Source organism: Anabrus simplex, chromosome 2 (genome assembly GCF_040414725.1).
Source record: "Anabrus simplex isolate iqAnaSimp1 chromosome 2, ASM4041472v1, whole genome shotgun sequence".
In the NCBI taxonomy this organism is placed as follows: domain Eukaryota; kingdom Metazoa; phylum Arthropoda; class Insecta; order Orthoptera; family Tettigoniidae; genus Anabrus; species Anabrus simplex.
Window position 1 is genome coordinate 409564804 of NC_090266.1, and position 21923 is coordinate 409586726.

A 21923-nucleotide genomic window follows, 5' to 3' on the forward strand; every position below is an offset into this window, starting at 1 on the left:
GCTTTCATTGGACTCCTTATACAGCAGACCACCTGAAATCTAATCATGAGACTGTGTCGTCACTATGGAGCCCCAAATATGCCCCCCTATTTTCCGTGCTATCATGAGCCAAGAAAGATTCAAGGAGCTGGTACTTTTTCTGTGATTTGATGACAAATCAACCAGAAGTGCTCGTCGTGAGAAAGACAAGCTTGCACCGATTCGAGACGTCCGGGAAGCAGTCAGCAAAAATCTCACCAAACATTATCTTCCAGGTACTAATATCACAGTAGACGAACAATTGGTACCATTTAGAGGACGTGGCCCCTTTCGCCAGTATATGGCATCTAAACCTGATAAATATGGAATGATTGTTTTTTGGGTCTCAGACTCACAAACTTTCTACCCTTTGAATGGTCTTCCATACCTGGGGAAGGAGGGTACTACTGTTGCCACAAACCTAGGTTCGACAGTGGTTCAGAATCTCACTGAGCCATACAATCACACTAATAGAAATGTTAAATGTAATAACTTCTTCACAAGTCTGGAACTTGGCAAGAAGTTACTGAACAATGGTTCTACAATAGTAGGCACTGTTAGGACAAACAAGACATTTATTCCTCCTGAATTTCAGCCTAATAGAACACGAGCACCTCAGTCATCCTTGTTTGGTTTCACAAAGGATTTCACTCTTGTGTCTTACGTGCCAGCAAAACGTAAAGCAGTAATTCTTCTTAGTAGTATGCATCACACAAATTATATAGTTGTTGAAGAGCAAAAGAAGTCTGTTATTATCCTCTATTACAATGACACGAAGTCTGCTGTAGATACTCTGGACCAGATGGTCCATGCTTATTCTTGCAAAAGGAAGACAAACCGCTGGCCTGTAGCATCCTTTATGAATCTGATTGATGTTTGTGGTGTGGCTTCCTACGTAGTGTGGCTACCTCTAAACCCCGAGTGGAAGAAATTCATAACGAAGACAAGACGAAGGTTCTTTTTGATCGACATAGCAGAAAGTCTTATTGAAAGACACATAAAACGAAGGCCGAGAATTGGTCTGCAAAGACCAACACTGGCAGCTGTTCAAGCTACTGTTCGAGATCCAACTGAAACTTCGTCGACATTTTCACCAACAGAACCCCCAAGAAAAAAAGGTGCTACTTATGTGATGCTAAAAAAGGTCGAATGCAAAAACAAGTATTAAATGGATATGAAGCGTAGTGAAAGCTTTGTTTCGTAACAGTGTCCAATTGACTCACCTCGGACAAATTAAGTTGTGAAAAGGGTTATACTTTCCGGGGTTAAAGTTATATTTATAAGAAATTTCTCGAACTTTGAGCGTCAAGTAACAACTGAAGTTTACAATTCCCAAAGGGTCTCTAAACCTGACCAAGAATTTACAATTTATTGTGACCTCATGGTTTCGAAGTCACACGGTTTAATGAGTTTACATTAATGATAACACCCCAAAAACCTCTAATTTCTTTCAGCAGAATACCGTCTCTGCTATCAAAACCTTGAGTAGCTTCTACACTCGCTACCCTTATTTCATACAGAAGCCAAATTCGAAAGATGGGTATAAAAATCCAGAAACTATAGGAACCGAAGCCCACACTACACGGCTTAGAGAAGAGAGAGAAAACGAGGTTTAATAGAAAGGCCGAGAACAAAATGAAAACGGAGGCTGAAACTACTCAAGCACTCCATAAAGACTCGAAATAAAACCTAATAGGGCTTAAGGCCCCGTGACACAGGGGATGAGCCATGCTACTTGGTGACTAGGAAGGAGAAGTTTATGTCCCAAACAGGGTAGAAAAATTAGAAAATAGAAAGTCACCAAAAAACAACATGAATATAGGTAACGAGGGTACACGCTCGTGCATCCATGCATTTTATAAAGTCCCCATGAGGGGTGATTACATTAAGTCCATTGACTGCCTAGAAATTCTACATTTTAAGTCCTAGCAAAGAAGAAAGTAAATCCCACATGAAATTTAGGAAATGCAGACCGACCTAACAGTTACTCGTTAAAGGGAAACGCTGAAAACGTCGCTTTACCACACTTAGTTAAAGTTCGCATACTTATATGAAGTTCTGCTTTATCTTACGTTGCCATCTCTTTACGCCGAAGCCAGCCCCAAATTCACGTGGCCTCCGGAGGGAGACCTCGTCAGTTAACGTAACACTCTTTAAGTCTCGATGAAGAATGGCCTGTTTTGGTTAAAACTCACGGCTGCATTTCCACGGCAGTTCCACGGCTCATATCCATTTCCACTTAGGTTATTTTATCTGGACTTCAGTCTGTCTGACTGCTCAAAAAATGACGTCCAGAACCCCTTCATTGGTGAAATATTACGTTATTAGACAGTAGTCGGATTGGTTGATAACGTTTCAGACAGTAAAAAATCCCAAAATAACACAAAAATCTTAAGGCGACCAGGGTATAAAACCTTAAAACATGAACATTCTCCATCAAGTTAATTACGCTTCAGTTTACTAGGTGTCAGTAAGAATCGCCAGCTGAGACATCTTGTGAAAATACAACAAACTTCGTTGATATGGTAAAGTTTAGACAGTTTTTTGTAGGTAGCACGGCAGTCGGAGGAAGCGGGGGGCAATTCGAACTCAGGGAGAAGCATAAGAAATGTCACATTTACTATTATTGTTATTATTTACAAAAACGAATAGAAGGAAAATGAACACTTCCACTTCGAAAATTAAGTAATGCCTACTTACCATAATACTGTCCGTCTCCACGGCTAAATTGTTAGCGTGCTGGCCTTTGGTCACAGGGGTCCCGGATTCGATTCCCGGCAGGGTCTGGAATTTTAACCTTAATTGCTTAATTTCGCTGGCACGGGGGCTGGGTGTGTGTGTCGTCTTCATCCTCATTTCATCCTCATCACGACGCGTGGGCCTCCCACGGGAGTCAAATCAAAATATCTGCATCTGGCGAGCCGAACTTGTCCTCGGACACTCCCGGCACTAAATCCCATACTCCATTTCATTTTTTACCATAATACTGTAATTTAGTTTTTTAGTCAGGTGACTTGCTTGACGTAATTCCCATCATTCCTGGGTAGAGAAAAGGGCACATACACGAGCTCTCCATCGTATTTGATTTGTTGCTACTGTCTTGGTGTTTTCCCGACCGTCAACGCCTCTGCTTCCACCGTTCGACGCCACGTTATTCTTGATCTACCTCTTCTTCTAGCTGCCATTGTATCCGACAGCTTGTTTTTGTATGCTGTTAGGACCTCGGCGTAGTGTTTTACCTATCCATTTCCAGTTAGATTGTTTTATCTGGACTTCAGAATACGTTGTTTTTTGAGCTCCCACAATTCTTTATTGGACATAGTGTCCGGCCATTGCGCTTCTAGGGTGGTTCTCAAATATTTTATTATGAAAATTTGGACTTACGGTGCTGTCTCCAGTCACCTTCCACGTCTCGCAGCTATGACAGAATTCTAATTTCACGTTCGACTAAAAATTCTTCGGTTTTGTCTTCGTCCTCAGTTCTCTAGGCTTCCACACTGGCTGGAACTGGGCGAAGGCCCCTTTGGCCTTGTTTATTCTATTTCGGGCATCTTCATTTGCTTCATCATTTCTATAAATAAGGTTTCCATCATATTCAACTTGACAGGTATAAACTGTGTACAAAATGTTTACGATGCTGGTGATTTTCTTTGGAACCCCATAACTTTCCAGATTTATTGACGTTGTACACAAAAATGGTCCTTTCAAAGCCAACAAATAATGTCAAGTACAGAGGAAATTTATATTCCATGGACTGCTCTACTATGATTCTTAGACTATTAATTTGATCTGCACAGTATCGGTTAATCAGGTAGTGTTTGAAATAACGTGAGTGAATAGGTCAACATCCTACCTTCTGAGAAAATCAACTGTAAGTCACGAGCGTTTCGTGGAAGTGTACTACGGTTAGAAACGTGCCATGAGTTTCCTCATAACATTTCATTGGTCAGTTGTAAAGAAGATGGTAAAAGGTAAGGGTTATTCTGCCCGAAGGCAGGTCCGAACCTCCGCAGAGGTATTCCTGAGCCGGAGTTTACGTGCGGTAGGGTGGCCAGTTCCTTTCCGCTCCTCCATTCCCTTACCCCCCTCCGCCAGCGAGTGGCAACCAATCCAACTCCTGACCACGCCCAATGTTGCTTATCTTCAGAGATCTCACGGGATCCGGTGTTTCAACACGGCTACGGCAGTTGGCAAAGAAGATGGAGTGAGGTATTAATCATTTCATGGTGGAGAAAGTTTAATCACGAATACGTAATCCCATTGTGAGCATATCGTCATCCTTTGTAGTGGAAGAACCTTTAAAAAATCCGCATCGTTGCTTGATTACGGTTTTCTTCTGTAACTTATTTTACGTCCATACTTGAAAACCCGTCATGAGGTGCGCTTATATATGGAGTTGACGGAAGCACCGAAGTACAGTCTATTAATATTTGGTTTGTTACATAACTCAACTCGTACTCATTTTTTATGGAAATGTATGGGTGTTTCTTAAGACTAAGAAGTAGTTTTGCTCATCTCTAATATAAATAAACTGTCTGTGTAGCAAGTCACTGAGCAAATACCTAGATGAAAGTCTAGTTTCATTGGATAGGTTTTGGAGAAGTAGGTTTCTGTTTGTATTTCTTTTTTCTGTCCACTCAATACAGTCTCCTGAAATCTTCTCCGTAAGCTGCTAGACGAAGTTTAGCTGTCCGTTGACTCCTCGTCTTGATTGGAAAAATCTATTTCAAAGCTCGTGGACTGCTACTTAATAGATGCGATATTACCAAGAGTTGTTAGGAAACGTTAGATGCCACCGTTAACTAGCACTACTCCTAGAATAAATGTATGTCACAAGAATTCCGATATACGAGCTGAAAGGATTAATACTTCTCGCGTGCTGTTATTAAGAGTACAAAATGGAAACGTTCTGATTAATCATCATAACTGTGACTTCAGCTTGTCTGTTTCATTCTTTGATTTCTGTTTAATTGGAACTTTGTTGCCTTGACACCCCATTTGTGTTTTTCTTCTTAGTCCGATTTCAACGAAAACCTGAAAACGAGAATAACGTTCCATGATTCATAAGTTCTCTCAAATATACCATAGAAATAGACAATGGAAATCTTCTCCTGGAGGTGCAGACGCACATCGTTCTCCCAGGGAAGTGGGTTCGATTCCCTTCTAGGAGGTTGAGAAATGTATTTAACAATGAGGCTTCCACTTGTGGAGAGGATTTTACACAAACTTCACCAGAAATGAGTACCAGATGAACTGCTGTCGACAAATGTGGCCGGGTATCGATGTAAACACCCTGAAGTACTTATTTATTTACTTACTTAGAGCCGAGGTCAATGTAACGTATGGCTTTATCTTCTTCAGGATCCTTCTTGACCTGTATAGGAGATTGCTTCACTCTTCGTAACACTGAACTGACAGTGAAAATACTTTAATGCTAAAATATATATTTATTTCTTAACTCAGCATTGGAATGAGTTGTAGGCACCTTTCAAATCACACACTTATTCTCTCCTTTGTACTAAATGTTAAAAGTTTTTTGTTATAGTTTCCACTCAGTAAATTTATAACTGTTAGGTTCTTCAGACTGTCGAGACTAATTTAAGAATAAATCAAATTTTCAAAATACCTGAAAAAGAAAATATATAATAACAGATTATACCTGAAAAAGGAACAAAGGCTTCACATTCTGATTAATAATCTTAACTGTGACTTCATATTGTCTAATTTAATTCTTTGATTTATATTTAATCGAAATTCTAAGATGATTCTAAGGTAAAATCTGTTATTATATGTTTCATTTTTCAGGTATTGCATATATTTTATTTACTCATAAATTAGTTTCGACAGACTGAAGAATCAAACAGTTACAAAGTAAAGGTTAAAACGTAAGAACTTCCCTGGATTGGAGGAAATATCTAATAGCATGCCTCAATATTTTATTTAGGGTTTCAGTGACTCGAGCACCCAGTTTGTGAAGTAGGAAACGCGAGTGTAAACCCCTGGCCAGCCCTTCTTCCCACACACATTGTTACCATAAGATGCCACACCGGATACAACCAGAGAACCGCTGCTGTCCGCGGTCATCAGTGGTCCACCGCTGTCCCCGCGACACGAGTCACGACCCTGTTCTCCACCAGCGCAGATCTGCGACGTGCCTATGGGTTGGTCCATGGAGCCATACACCTTGCGGCAGGCCTCTACTGGGACTCCAGGGAGCGACACTTTGAGCAAGACAGCACTCTGAGAATCTGTGGAACAGGAAAATGCCACGAAATGTTAATTCACATAATTGATTAAAAAGTGCCATTAATTGATCACCATTGTCTCATAACGTCAATGCTCGAGTACCTGAAAAATATGCCGACGTCAATTTCATTCGTTAATTAGACATGGCATGTTCTCTAGTAATCTACTTTATTATTCGCTTTTTGCTTTTACATAAAATGCCAAGTGCGTTGGTGCTACTAAAATAATAATAATAATAATAATAATAATAATAATAATAATAATAATAATAATAATAATAATAATAATATCCAAAGAATCCCCAAACTAAAAGGACACTATATAAAGCTTTAACTGTCAGTCCTATATTAATCAGCAGTAACAGATATCCGATTGGTAGCTAGAATGCTGGCCATTAAAATGAAAACACCAAGAAGGTATCAACTATATTGGGGGAATGGGTAGCGCAAGATAGGGCAATAACGTGATTAGTAGTTCAGCCGAGTGGCCGATCATGTGCCTAGGCGGGCTTGGCCTAATTCTCCGGGTACGAGGGACCCCTTAGGGATCGGGTGGTGCGACAGGCCCTAGTGGATCTTGCCGCATGGCTCGGCAACTGGGAAGGCCCGCGCTAGTTACGGCATTGCCCAGAAGGACTGATCTCCTGAATAACTGGACTGGCGAAGAATAGGCTAATGACCTGTGCATGAAACCTATTCCCAATTAACACTACCTCCTGGACCTTTCCAGAGCCACATCCTTGCAAGTGGTATTTTACATGTAGGCATATTTCTCTTTCCGTCTATGTGGTTTTGTCCTGACCCTTAATGCCACACCCTAAGGGGGGTCTTACAGTAGATTATACTAAAAAAATGTCATTTTTAAAAATAAATCTCATACGAAAGGTTGAGGCTTTCTAAACTCAAATACGAAATTTTATGTAGAAATTCCTCATAGTTTTAGAGTTATTTGCATTTTAGTGACAGACTGCACATTGTGATGGGCGTGGCCACATAGCAATGGATGCAAATGTACAGCGTCAGACGGTTGTGTGGTTCCTCTTTTAGTCAATTTCTTATATCACTGGCTGCATGGTTAGTATACACGTAGGCCATGCCTGTATCCTTGGTTTAGTGAGTTGTCTTTGAGAGTGGAAAGCTTGGAACTTCTGTTACCAAGGTTTCTGTTGTGTACTCCTTGGTGGTACTAGCAGTTTGTTTTGAAACTTTCCAGGTGCTCCTGTTACGTTGTGTTGTGAATTGTGATCACAATGCCTAAGAAAAGGAACGTTGTAAAACGGAAAAAGAGGAGTTTTGCTAGAAATCGCTTTTCTAATGAAGAGAGAGGTGATAATGGCAATGTTATTTTTGACGTAACCAGTAGGCCTAGTGCATCAGCCAGCAAGCTTGGGCCAGAGCTTAGGTCACCTGTCAGTGATGCTAAGGATACTGACAGCCTGTCATATAGGATTATAGATTTTTCTTCTTTAGTGGATAATATAAGTGAACATTTGCGTTGCAAATTTTGTCATGGAAATGTGAAATTAACTGAAAGTAATATATCTGGGTTTGCAAAACAGAGTTACTGAGGAGATGTCTAAAAGGAAGAAACCAAAAAGCAAATGAGTCATTCAACTGTGAAGTTTGGTCCATTTGTCCAAAAACATCATGCAATGGTAATAAAATTGTTCAAATAGCAACCTACAGTGCAGTGACCAGTTTTAATGATGGAGCTAGCAGTAGTCTACAAGTACTGAAGGCATTGGGAATCAAAGTTTAGAAGAATACTGTGGAAGCTTTGAACAAGTTTGACAAGGTACGTGTAGATTCAGCTGAAAAAAGTAAAAAAACTCAACTTTGGAGGCTAGAAGGACTAAGCGAAGACTCAGACTGGAAGAACAATCCAAGCATATCCAGACAGAGGATATAACATATGGCAGTGGAGCCTTTTAAGGTGAACGGTGAGTAGAACTGTGTGTGACAACTTTACATGCGATTTCCTGAAAACTAATTTTTGCAAACAAGAAACGTAATATCACAAGAACCATTTGTCTGATCTAAACGAAACTTTGCACAGTTGGTCAAATAGGAATTCTATAGAGGATGAACTAAAATAATGGAACTGAGACAAAATTTAAGCTTAATATAATGATATAAACAGGTCATAAAAATGTAAACATTATATGTATATCATTTTTAAATCTGCCAAATTAATTCGAATGCACTTAGAGATTTCATCTTAGTCCGTCCTCTATAATACTCTGTCAGTTTAAATTCAAAAGAAATAAAACAACCTTCAAGCTCATATTTAAAGATATTTTGTCATATCATGTGGTTAATATTATCAAAATGTATTAATTAATAATGTGGCTACTTTATATTAATTTTTTATTTGTACTATGTCAAACAATAGGTTAGGATGTTCTATCATCATATTGATTTTTAATGTCCTACTTGAAATAATGTAGGAAACAGTCATAACTTTGTCAAGTGGTAACTAAACATGGCATGACTAGTGTATGACCCCCCTAACACTACATTAACACCCGCTTCCGTATCGTAACGGTTAGTGTTATTAGCTGCCGTCCTCGGGGGCCCGGGTGCGATTCCAGGTACTGCCAGACATTTAAGAACGGCAGAAGGGCTGCTATGTGTTTGAAATGGTACATGCAGCACACCTCCATTGGGATGTACATGAAAAGAGCTGCACTACCTCGGGATGAGGACACGAGTTTACTTTTTTACCACCTTACCAACACAAAGTGTGCCTGGTAACATGTCTGACATGGAAACAGGCCTATATGACTGTAGTATCACTTCCCAATCCTCCCTGCTGTCTCCTTCTTCTTGGAACGGCCGGGCTGAGTGGCTCACACGGTTGAGGCACTGGACTTCTGAACCCAGCTTGGCAGGTTCGATCCTGGCTCAGTCCGGTAGTATATGAAGGTGCTAAAATACGTCAGCCTCGTGTCTATAGATTTACTGGCGCGTGAAAGAAGTTCTGCGGGACAAACTTCCAGCACCTTGGTGTCTCCGAAAACCGTAAAAGTAGTTATTGGGACGTAAAGCAGACAAGGAGTAGTGTATTCCAACATAGCGGGTTCAAACCCGGCAGAGGTAGTCGGATTTTGGAAGGGCGAAAAATTTCCATTCGACACTCCATGTCGTACGATGTCGGCATGTGGTGACACATGTAGTGCTCACCCAACAAAATTCATTAAATCTCAGCCATTGGCGCCCAGGAGAGTTTCGGTTTACTTGGTCTGCCATTCAGTAGGCCTCGAGTAAAACAGAACGTCGAAACTAACAAGCAGACAGGCAGATGGCGTCAAATTGAAATGTCTGCATACGGTAGCTGAAGCCATGCGGTTATTATTATTACTGTTATTTCTTCTTGGAACAAATAGCATGTCGGAGGTGATGCAGATAAGATTGCATCGCGGGGTGTTCAGGCTCCGGGCCCCTTCCCTCCCCCCGGAAAATACTGTTTCCCACCCAGTCCATGTGAGGAGCTCAATAGTGCACCGGTACTGGAATTTAATTGAGGTCCGTCGAGTGCTTGCTATCGGGAAGCCTGATCATAAGGCACGAACACCGGGCCCTCAGGAGGACAGATGCCCGAGCAGCCGTCCAGACTTCAGCAAAATCGGAACGTCGAATCTGATACGCAGATCGTCTAATGGCATCATTTCAGAAGTTCTGCTACCCGATAGCTGAATTCAAAAGGTATTATTATTATTATTATTATTATTATTATTATTATTATTATTATTATTATTATTATTATTATTATTATATTTGTTGGAGGAATTAGGACGGGAATTGTCTCTATGTATTCAATATTCGAGGGCGCAGATGACGATGAAGTTGGCAGTGTTCAGGAAGCACTAAGTGACATCGTAGTGAGGGTCAAGAGATGGTGAATGGACGATTTCAAAGCGAGAGTTGGAAATAGAACTGAAGGATACAAAAAGGTGATGGGTAAATGCGGGGAAGAAATCGAAACTAATAAGAATGGACAGCGTTTACTGGACTTTTGTGCTAGAATGGGATTATCAGTTACGAATGCATTCTTCAAGCATACGGCTATTCACCGCTACGCATGGGAGGGTAGAGGCTCCAGATCCATAATAGACTACACCATAACCGGCTTCGAATCCAGGAAATCTGATAGGAACGTGCAGGTATTCCAATGATTTTTATGACACTGACCACGATCGGATCTGTAGTGAACTAAGTACTTCTAGGCCTACGATAGAGAAAGTGAAATCTTTCTGCAGACTAATAAGGGTAGAATATCCCCAGGACGAGGAAATTAGACAGAAGTACATGAATGATTAGTAAAAATTTCCAAACAGAAGCAGTAAAAAGGCCCTGGATATAGAAATAGAATGGTGACATACAGGGGTGCTGTGATAGAGACAGCAAGGGAATTCCTGCGAACAACTATGAGTAAAGATGACAGAAAACGAACACCTTGGTGGAATGATGAAGAGAGGGTAACTTGTAAACGTAAAAGGAATGGCGCTTTGGAAATGGTTCCAAACAAGGAGTGATGCTGATAGGGAATTAATTGTACGTAAACGAAAGAAACAGAGCGAAACCAATAATTGGTGAATCCAGGAAGAAGCCGTGGGAAGACTTCGGTAATTACTGGAAAGGCTAGGACAAGCAGCAGGGGAACCTTTCTGGACAGTAACAAAGAATCTTAGAAAGGGAAGCAAAAAGGAATTTAATAGTGTTTTGGGTAAATCAGATGAACTCATATTAGATCCCAGGAAATCACTGGAGAGGTGGAAGGAATATTTTGAAAATCTTCCCAATGTAAAACGAAATCTTCCTAGGGACGTCGCGAACAACTGAGTTCATGGGGAGGAGGACAATTATATTCGTGAAATTACGCTTGAGGAAGTGGAGAGGAGGATGGTAAACAAACTCAATTGTCATAAAGCAGCAGGAGTAGATGAAATCTGACTTGAAATTGTGAAATATAGTGGAAGGGATAAAATGGCTTCATCGAGTAATACGGTTAACATGGAATGTTAGTAAGGTACCTTCTGATTGGACAAAAGCAGTAACTGCACCTATCCATTAGCTAGGGAACAGGAAGGAATACAACAAATATCGAGGTATTTAATTGATCGGTATACTAGGCAAGGTGTCCACTGTCATTTTGGAAGGGAGGGTGCGATCAGTGGTTTGAATGAAAACCAATGTGGTTTCAGACTACACAGTTGCTGTTAGGATCTAAGTTTTCTTATGCGCCAGGTAATTGAAAAATGCTACGGGAGGACTCGACGATTATGTTTATGTTTCATAGACCTAGGGAAGGCATATGACTGAGTACCGAACTGGGGACTAAGGAATTAAAGTTAGATTATTAAGGAGAATCAAAGGTATTTACGTTGACAATTGGGCTGGATGGTAGAATGAGTTCTTAGTTCAAGGTACTTATAGGGTAAGACGAGGATGGCCTTTGTTGTTCATAGTTTACATGGGTCATCTACTGAAAGATATAAAATGGGAGGGGTGGGTGGGTGGGTGGAGGGATTATTCAGTTTGGCCTACGCCGACGATTTGGTCCTAATGGCATACTGTGCTGAAATCTTGGAACTTGAAAATAGGTGCAAAGAGTACGGTATGAAATTAACCTTTCTAAGACTAAAATGATGTCCGTAGGTAAGAGACCTAAGAGAATTGAATGTCATGTTGGGAATACAAAGCTGGAACAGGTGGATCATTTCAACTACTTAGGATGTGTATTCTCCCAGGATGGTAGTATAATAAGTGAGATTAAATCACGGTGCAGCAAAGTTAATGCAGCGAGTTCGCAGTTCCGATCAACAATATTCTGTAAGAAAGAAGTCAGCTCACGGAAGAAACTATCTTTACATCGGAGTGTAAGTCCGTATCATTGGCTGAATGGTTGGCGTACTGGCCTTCGGTTCATAGGGTCTCGGGTTCCGTTCCCGGCCGGGTCGGGGATTTTAACCTTCACTGATTAATTCCAATGGCTCGGGGATTGGGTGTTTGTGCTGTCCTCAACATCCCAGCAACTCACACACCACACATAACACGATCCTCATCCACAATAACAAGCAGTTACCTACACATGGCAGATGCCACCCACACTCATCGGAGGGTCTGCCTTACAAGGGCTGCACCTGGCTAGAAATAGCCACACAAAATTATGGTTACCCGACTGTTTTCAGACCAACTTTGTTATACGGGAGGAAAAGCTGAGTGGATTCAGGATATATTATTCATAATTTAGAAGTTACAGGCATTTTAGCAGGGAAAATGATCTCTAGTACAAACAGGTGGAAACAATGGCAGGATGTTACTCGCAGTGAGGAGACAAAATGCTATGTTAGGAATGAACTCGATTGATGAGGCTGTACGGATGTACCGACTTCGGTGGTGGGGTCATGTGAGGCGAGTGGAGAAGGATATTTACCTAGGAGAATAATGGTCTCTGTCATGGTGGTTAAGAGAAGTAGAGGGAGACCAAGGCGATGATGGTTAGACTCAGTTTCTAATGGTTTAAGCATAAGAGGTATGAACTAAACGAGGCCACAGAGTTCCAAATAGATTATTGTGGCGGAATTTCGTAAAATCGCGGAGGCATAACAGTCTATAATGAAGATGTATGTACGTTCGTGCATATTTTTAAGGAGTAAAATGTATCGTTAGCAGACATGTGTATGTGTCTGAACAATATTATTTAATATTGGTTAATGTACAATATAATATTTTAATTTATTTATAAATGTAAGTGAGAGTGATAGCGTGTGCGTTAGATTCGTTGGCTAAATGGTCAGCGTACTGGCCTTCGGTTCAGAGGGCCTCGGGTTCGATTCCGGCCGGGTCGGGGATTTTAATCACTTCTGATTAATTCTTCTGGCTCGGGGTCTGGGTGTTTGTGTCCTTCCCAACACTCACCTCTTAATATTCACACAAAACACTACACTACGTCAGGAAGGACATCCGGCCGTAAAACAGGGCCGCAGTTCACACCAGGGACCCCACAGGCGTGGGAAAAGCAGTAGGAAACGAAGAAGAAGGTGGTAGCGCGTGTGTTAGCATAATGTAATTCTACTAAATTATAAGGTAATATATCTGCAGAAAAGTATTGTAAGTGTGGTTAAGTGTAAGAGAAGAGCATGTGCCCTAACTTCGCCACTTGAAAGAAGACAATAAATAAATAAATAAATAAATAAATAAATAAATAAATAAATAAATAAATAAATAAATCACCGAGCATTATCATTTAACTCCCTTTTAGATAAAAATAACATGAGTTAAAATTCAGAATCAGGGAATGAATTGATTTTCTCAACTTTATATTTTGTGTTCTTTGTTTCTAGATAAATTGATACCAAGCAATTCGTAGTGTGTGGACAGAGACCGGGAAAGGAATTCATTGGTAAATTAGTCGTAGTAATGAATAAAATTGGCCCGGTGTGAACATCGTTCGTGCTCTCTGAGGGAAAAGTCCGGGGAGCTCGTGAAAACTGTGCGGAATAACACCACTTCGTACAGTAGTCACGAGGTGAGTAGCAACATTTTAGCGAGGATGCGAAGCGACCAGTTACCTATGAGTTCTGCGTGGACGTTAACAACATATGGACGTACTTGTATTTCAGATAGTACTGAGAATTGAACGATCTTGTCGGAAGATCTTCATCTGCTAAAGTTATTTCATTTTTTCTCTCACGATCAAAAATGGATAGGATGTTACTTAGGCCTAATATGTTGTGATCACCTAACGCATACTTGCTGACGAGAATCACTGCACCAATTAATTTTCGGCAGGGCTTACGAACCCGAACTGGATACAAATGATAACTTTCAGGATCATCCCGAAGCGACGGTATCGTTCCCCTTTGTAGTTGATGATATTTGTAGGAGAGGTTGCTAGTCACACCGTTCCTCATGATACAACCATGATAGTAACCTACTACACAACATTATTTGTAGAGTCAGTTACGTCGTATCATTAGAGTCAAACGACCTAATGTTTTGAACAATGGTACCGTTCTGCACGATAGCTTAGCCACACATATAGCAGAAGGTACACGGGAGATACTCGACTGCTGGGAATGAGAATTACTGGAACACGCATCATATTCTTCGGGTTAGCTGCCGTGTGATTTCGACCTGATACTCAAAGCGAAGGAACCATGATGTGAGAGACGGTTTGTGATACGAGAGTACATTGACATCGATGTGATACGTGAAATGAGCCCATTCTCACAATTATATATTCGGTGCCTTCCACATTAACAGCAACATACTGCGAACTCTCTGGAGGTCTGCTTTCAGGGTTGGTAGAGCTCATGTGTACGTCTCTTTTGGTGACGTAATGCTAATTTATGTTTTCTTAATAATAATCAAATGTGACATGATGCTGTCGTTTATGGACATTTGCTCACTTCCCTATCTTATACCTGTTGTAAATTCATAAATTCCCTAGCACCTTACACCGTGCCTTTCCATTTGCACACATATATTTTGTACCAGCTCCACGTTTTAAGCGGAGAGAGTAGTTACAGTTATGCTGGATATGGTCGCGTTATTACAATGACTATTATTGCTATCTCTAGTGCATATACATACTACAATTACGAGAGCTGTGTGTCTTAAAGAAGTTTTGAGACCAACAGGACTTCTGTTCTTGCAGGCCCATTTAGCACGATAGTGAAAGGCTGTACGTTTCGACGATCACACTTTACGGTTACATTGTTTATGATGTAACTTATTCGAGCTTTTGATTACTTGAATAATAATAATAATAATAATAATAATAATAATAATAATAATAATAATAATAATAATAATAATAATAATAATAATAATAATAATAATAATAAACTTGTGTAACATCTTTCCTTCACACTTTCCCATGCTTACCACTGACAGCAAGATACTGGGATGTTTGAAAGCTGAATAACAGGATTTTGTCGGTTTCTCTGTGACCAGCTCTTGGCATATATACTGTATATTGAGTGTAATACATCATTCCCCAGTCTCATTTGCTTAACATATTTAGGTTTTGATTATAATATATAATTTCTTCTATAATCTTTACAGTATTTACATACACAAATTAATTAACCTCATGATTATTCTCTTTGTTCCGGTGCCAGAATTCTCTAGGTGAAAGTCAAAGAAAATTCCCTTACTCTAGGTTTCGGATGTAGCACATCGTCTTCAGAAAGCATCTTCAGTGATTTCGAACCTCTACAAAGCTGTTAGTATTATTTCATCTAGCTCTGTATAACCGGTTCGTCTACCTTTTCCCTCTAAGTTTAAAATTCTTCCTTCATACAGTTTGTCGCTATATTTACCTTCTCCGTTTAAATATTTAATCAAGTGTTTGTATCACTAAACGAATTTGCCCTATTATTCAATTCTCTACGGTGCTATTTGTTCTTTGTCACTGGCAGCGACTCGACAGAAAATGCAAAGTTCTCTAACCACTGATCGACAAAATAATCGAACGATATATTTGGAGTGTACAGATCGGGAAAGGGTAGCACTGATGCGGATTCGGAATTATTTGATAGGATAGTCAGCTATGTGGGAAATGACATGGAAAGAAATGTGATTGTAGCGGGAGATCTGAATTTGCCAGATGTAAATTGGGAAGGAAATGCGAACGACAGGAAGCATGACCAACAAATGGCAAATAAGTTAATATGGGAAGGACAGCTGATTCAGAAAGTGATGGAACCAACCAGAGGGAAAAATATTTTGGATGTGGTGCTGATAAAACCAGATGAGCTCTATAGGGAAACTGAAGTAATAGATGGTATTAGTGATCATGAAGCTGTTTTTGTGGTAGTTAAAAATAAATGTGATAGAAAGGAAGGTCTTAAAAGTAGGACTGTTAGGCAGTACCATATGGCTGATAAAGCAGGTATGAGGCAGTTTCTAAAAAGTAACTATGATCGGTGGAAAACGGTAAATAAGAATGTAAACAGACTCTGGGATGGGTTTAAAGAAATTGTTGAGGAATGCGAAAACAGGTTTGTACCTTTAAGGGTGGTAAGGAATGGTAAAGACCCACCTTATTATATTAGAGAAATAAAGAGACTAAGAAGGAGGTGCAGACTGGAAAGAAATAGAGTTAGAAATGGCTGTGGAAGTAAGGAGAAATTGAAGGAACTTACTAGAAAATTGAATCTAGCAAAGAAGGCAGCTAAGGATAACATGATGGCAAGCATAATTGGCAGTCATACAAATTTTAGTGAAAAATGGAAGGGTATGTATAGGTATTTTAAGGCAGAAACAGGTTCCAAGAAGGACATTCCAGGAATAATTAATGAACAAGGGGAGTGTGTATGTGAGGATCTTCAAAAGGCAGAAGTATTCAGTCAGCAGTATGTAAAGATTGTTGGTTACAAGGATAATGTTGAGATAGAGGAAGAGACTAAGGCCAAAGAAGTAATAAAATTTACATATGATAACAATGACATTTACAATAAGATACAAAAGTTGAAAACTAGAAAAGCGGCCGGAATTGATCAGATTTCTGGGGATATACTAAAGACAATGGGTTGGGATATAGTACCATATCTGAAGTACTTATTTGATTATTGTTTGACCGAAAGAGCTATACCAGATGAATGGAGAGTTGCTATAGTAGCTCCTGTATATAAAGGAAAGGGTGATAGACATAAAGCTGAAAATTACAGGCCAGTAAGTTTGACATGCATTGTATGTAAGCTTTGGGAAGGCATTCTTTCTGATTATATTAGACATGTTTGTGAAATTAATAACTGGTTCGATAGAAGGCAATTCGGTTTTAGGAAAGGTTATTCCACTGAAGCTCAACTTGTAGGATTCCAGCAAGATATAGCAGATATCTTGGATTCTGGGGGTCAAATGGACTGTATCGCGATTGACATGTCTAAAGCATTTGATAGGGTGGATCATGGGAGACTACTGGCAAAAATGAGTGCAATTGGACTAGACAAAAGAGTGACTGAATGGGTTGCTATATTTCTAGAAAATAGATCTCAGAGAGTTAGAGTAGGTGAAGCTTTGTCTGACCCTGTAATAGTTGAGAGGGGAGTTCCTCAGGGCAGTGTTATCGGACCTTTATGTTTTCTTATATATATAAATGATATGAGTAAAGGAGTGGAATCGGAGGTAAGGCTTTTTGCGGATGATGTTATTCTCTATAGAGTGATAAATAAGTTACAAGATTGTGAGCAACTGCAACGTGACCTCGAAAATATTGTGAGATGGACAGCAGGCAATGGTATGTTGATAAACGGGGCTAAAAGTCAGGTTGTGAGTTTCACAAATAGGAAAAGTCCTCTCAGTTTTAATTACTGCGTTGATGGGGTGAAAGTTCCTTTTGGGGATCATTGTAAGTATCTAGGTGTTAATATAAGGAAAGATCTTCACTGGGGTAATCACATAAATGGGATTGTAAATAAAGGGTACCGATCTCTGCACATGGTTATGAGGGTGTTTAGGGGTTGTAGTAAGGATGTAAAGGAGAGTGCATATAAGTCTCTGGTAAGACCCCAACTAGAGTATGGTTCCAGTGTATGGGACCCTCACCAGGATTACCTGATTCAAGAACTGGAAAAAATCCAAAGAAAAGCAGCTCGATTTGTTCTGGGTGATTTCCGACAAAAGATTAGCGTTACAAAAATGTTGCAATGTTTGGGTTGGGAAGAATTGAGAGAAAGAAGAAGAGCTGCTCGACTAAGTGGTATGTTCCGAGCTGTCAGCGGAGAGATGGCGTGGAATGACATTAGTAGACGAATAGGTTTGAATGGCGTCTATAAAAGTAGGAAAGATCACAATATGAAGATAAAGTTGGAATTCAAGAGGACAAACTGGGGCAAATATTCATTTATAGGAAGGGGAGTTAGGGATTGGAATAACTTACCAAGGGAGATGTTCAATAAATTTCCAATTTCTTTGAAATCATTTCGGATAAGGCTAGGAAAGCAACAGATAGGGAATCTGCCACCTGGGCGACTGCCCTAAATGCAGATCAGTATTGATTGATTGATTGAAAGTCTTCACTGTATTGTGCGTCTTCCATTACCAAATCAAATCAAAATATCTTTATTTGCAAATGAGGTGTCTACCTCGGTGGCAGATGGTACACTAAAATACATTATTGTCAAGCACTAAATTTTAAATTAACAAGAGAAAAAGAAAATTTTCCTAGAATACAATATTATACAATTTACGCTAATAATTTGTTCTATTAAACACATACATCATCCTTAATAAATTTATATTGTTTACAAAATTCTACTTATAATATCTTACAAACATAGTCAACTCATATACAGTATGTGAAATTACTTCTAATAATAATATACAACTGGTATAAGATTACAATTAACATTGAATTTATTTACATATTTATATTTTACCCATTTTGGAACATAAGTAGCATAACGACCTGCTGCGTCTTAACCAGAGCCCCTTTTGCTACCACTTTTCAGAGTTCCTGAAGGGCCTTCACAGCTACCGTAGCGGTCCCAGGGCCCTCGAAGTCCCCACTGTACTTCACCCCTACAGGCAGTCCCCTACTTGGGCTGTCCAAACTCCATAGACCAGGGGATGGAATTAATTTAATCACACACATTTTTTATTTACAATATCCTGCACTGGTCGAATGCCCTCTAACATTTCATTTAGTTTCTCTGTTGTTGTTTATTCTCTTCTTGAATATCTGTACAGATTTTGGAAAAGGATCAAACACTACCCCTGGTAAACTGTTCCACTCCTTCACGCCCTTCCCAATGAATGAAAATTTACCCCAATCGCTTCTGCTAAAATTCCTTCTAATTTTGTACTTGTGGTCAGTTCTACCAATATAATTATTTTCCAACTGAAGCCTCTCACGGATGTCTCTCCATGCTTCTTCTCCTGTATAGGCTCTATATAATCCTATAAATCTAGTTTTCTCCCTTCTCTTACTTAAAGGTTCCCAACCAAGTTCCTTTAACATTTCTGATACACTACTCTTTCTCCTGAAATCCCCTGTTACAAACCTTGCTGCTTTCCTCTGCACACCATCTAGTTCTTTTATTAGGTATTCTTGGTGAGGATCCCAAACACTGTTTGCATATTCCAATAATGGACGAACCATACTTAAGTAACTTTTTTCTTTTAATTCTTTGTTGCATCCTTTAAGTAGGCTCATTATGACATGTAACGATCTGTATGCTTTCCCAACAATGTCATCAACATGACCCTTCCAGTGCAAATTACTTTCAAATCTCACACCTAAGTATTTGCACTTGCCATCTTTAGGGATAACTACCTCATCCAAAGTATATTCAAATTCAGTTTTAAAGCTCCTGTTTGTAAATGTTGTAACAGTTGATTTGCCTCCATTAACCTTCATATTATTTTCTTCAACCCATTCTTGGATACTCTCAATGTCCCTTTGTAATTCTGAGCAATCCTCAATGTTATTTATTTCCCTATAAACAATTATGTCATCTGCATACAATCTTATTTTCGATGTTATATTGTTCCCTAAATCATTTGTGTATATTAAGAAAAGTAACGGACCGATTATACTACCCTGTGCAGTTCCCTTCCAAACTTTCTCTTCCTGTGATATATAATTTCCTACTTTGACTTTCTGAACCCTTGAATTTAGAAATGTTCTTATCCAACGTATAACCCTTACGTCCAGTCCTATTCCCTCCAATTTCTTTAATAATATTCCATGTTCCACTCTATCAAAGGCTTTGGAAAGATCTATGGCTATGCAATCTAACTGGCCTCCTGAATCCAACTGATCTGATATGTCCTGCTGAAATCCCACCAGTTGTGCCTCACAAGAAAATTTCTTTCTAAATCCATACTGGCTCCTCATGAACCAATTTTTATCATCACATATCCCTCTGATGTACTTTGCTATTAAACTCTCCAGTATTTTACAAACTATACTGGTCAGGCTGATTGGTCTGTAGTTCTCTGGTTTCCTTTTATCACCCTTTCCTTTATAAATTGGTATTATTATAGATTCCTTCCATTCCTTTGTTATTACACTATTATTTATGACATAGTCAAAGAGAAATTTTAAATAAGGCACTATATACCACCCCATTGTCTTTAATACCTCCCCAGTAATTTGATCACTTCCTGCTGCTTTTCCTTGCTGAAGCAGTTGGATTTCTCTGAAAATATCTTCATTTGTGAATGAGAAGCTTCTTGTTTCCCTATGTGTCTCTCCCTCTCTATCTTCTGTTATGGTTTCCAAGTCCTGACAATCTTCTACTGAATCTCTGAATTCCCTACTGAAGAGGTTTGCTTTCTCAGTATCTGTTAAATAGTGTTCACCCCATTCTCCCACCATTGTAGGAATTAGGATTCCTTTTCCTTTTTGATTCCTAATATATGAATACAGCTTTTTCCATTTCCTTTTGTGGTCATTGCCCTCTTGAAGAATGCCATTCATATAATTCTCTTTTGCTTCCTTTTTCACTCTATTCAGTTCCCTCATTAGCTGTTTTCTAGTTTCTCTATTCTCCCTACCCTCTTTGATTTTCCTGTTTACTATTCTACATTTTCTTTTTAATTTTCTTATTTCTCTTGTATAATAAACAGGGTCTGAGGTCATTTTACCCTTCTTAACAGGTACAAATCTCTTCTCTCCTTCCCAAATGATTCCTTTAAATTTAGCCCAAAGTGTATCCACATTACTCCCTTCACTTATCCAACAACTGAATTGTGATTTAAGGTAAGTCCCAAATTCATCAACTTTAGTTTTTCTGTATAATTTCTTGTCTTGTGTGACCCTCTTATTAAGCCTTTTTGGTACCAGTCCTACATCCATTATTACAGCCTTATGGTCACCTATTCCTTCAATTACCTCAGTTTTATCAACAATTTCCCATGGTTTAACCAAGAATACATCTAGTAAGTTATTGAGACGAGTCGGTTCTTGTACTACTTGTGTAAATCCTCCCTCCCAAATTAACTTATTTGCCAGTTTCTGTTCATGGGCTTCACTTGCAGCTCCATTCCATTCAACTTCAGGCAAGTTTAGATCTCCCCCAATTATTACCATATCATTATTATCGTTTTTATGAGTATAATCTATTATTTTCTCAAATATTTCCATGTCTCTTTCCTCTCTTCCAGGCCTGTATGTTCCTATAATTCCCACCTCCTTCATATTATGACAAACTAATTTTATCCCTAATATTTCATCCCTTTCATCGGTAAACCATTCATGTGAACAATAAGTTTCCTTCACCAGAATAAACACCCCCCCTCCCTTTTTATCTCCTCGGTCTCTACGATAGACTGTGTACCCTTCTGGAAATACTTCTCTATTACCCACCCCTTCTCTCAACCATGATTCTACTCCTATCACCACATCAGTCTCATAAGATTCCATCAATGTACCGAATTTTAATTGTTTATTTACTACAATCTGACAGTTTACCAAGAGCAATCTCAGACCTCCTTCCTCCCTAAAACTTGACTGTTGCAATTGGGTAACGTTTGACTCATGAGTTGAGAACGTCCCTGGAACCCAGATCCTTGTACATAGATCTTGATTTAAGGGTCTGGGTTTTCTGGCAAGTTTCCCTGTATGTGCCAGTTTAGTGGTATGGGTTTTCTTAAGTACAGATTAGTTTGCAAATCTCTGTTGATAATTGTAGCAATTTGTCTACA

The 21923-nt window shown here is 39.4% G+C and overlaps 1 protein-coding gene across 2 annotated transcripts in view; it reads right to left on the reverse strand.

Annotated features, from left to right (window-relative positions):
* Positions 1-5567: 5567 nt before the first annotated feature.
* LOC136862862 (melanization protease 1) overlaps positions 5568-21923 on the reverse strand; it is a 169901-nt gene continuing 153545 nt past the window's right edge. For both annotated transcript variants that reach the window (XM_067139127.2, XM_067139126.2), the window contains one exon: positions 5568-6266. In XM_067139127.2, coding sequence (XP_066995228.2) covers positions 5959-6266 — 308 coding nt within the window. In that variant the 3' untranslated portion in view covers positions 5568-5958. The remainder of the gene's footprint in view (positions 6267-21923) is intronic.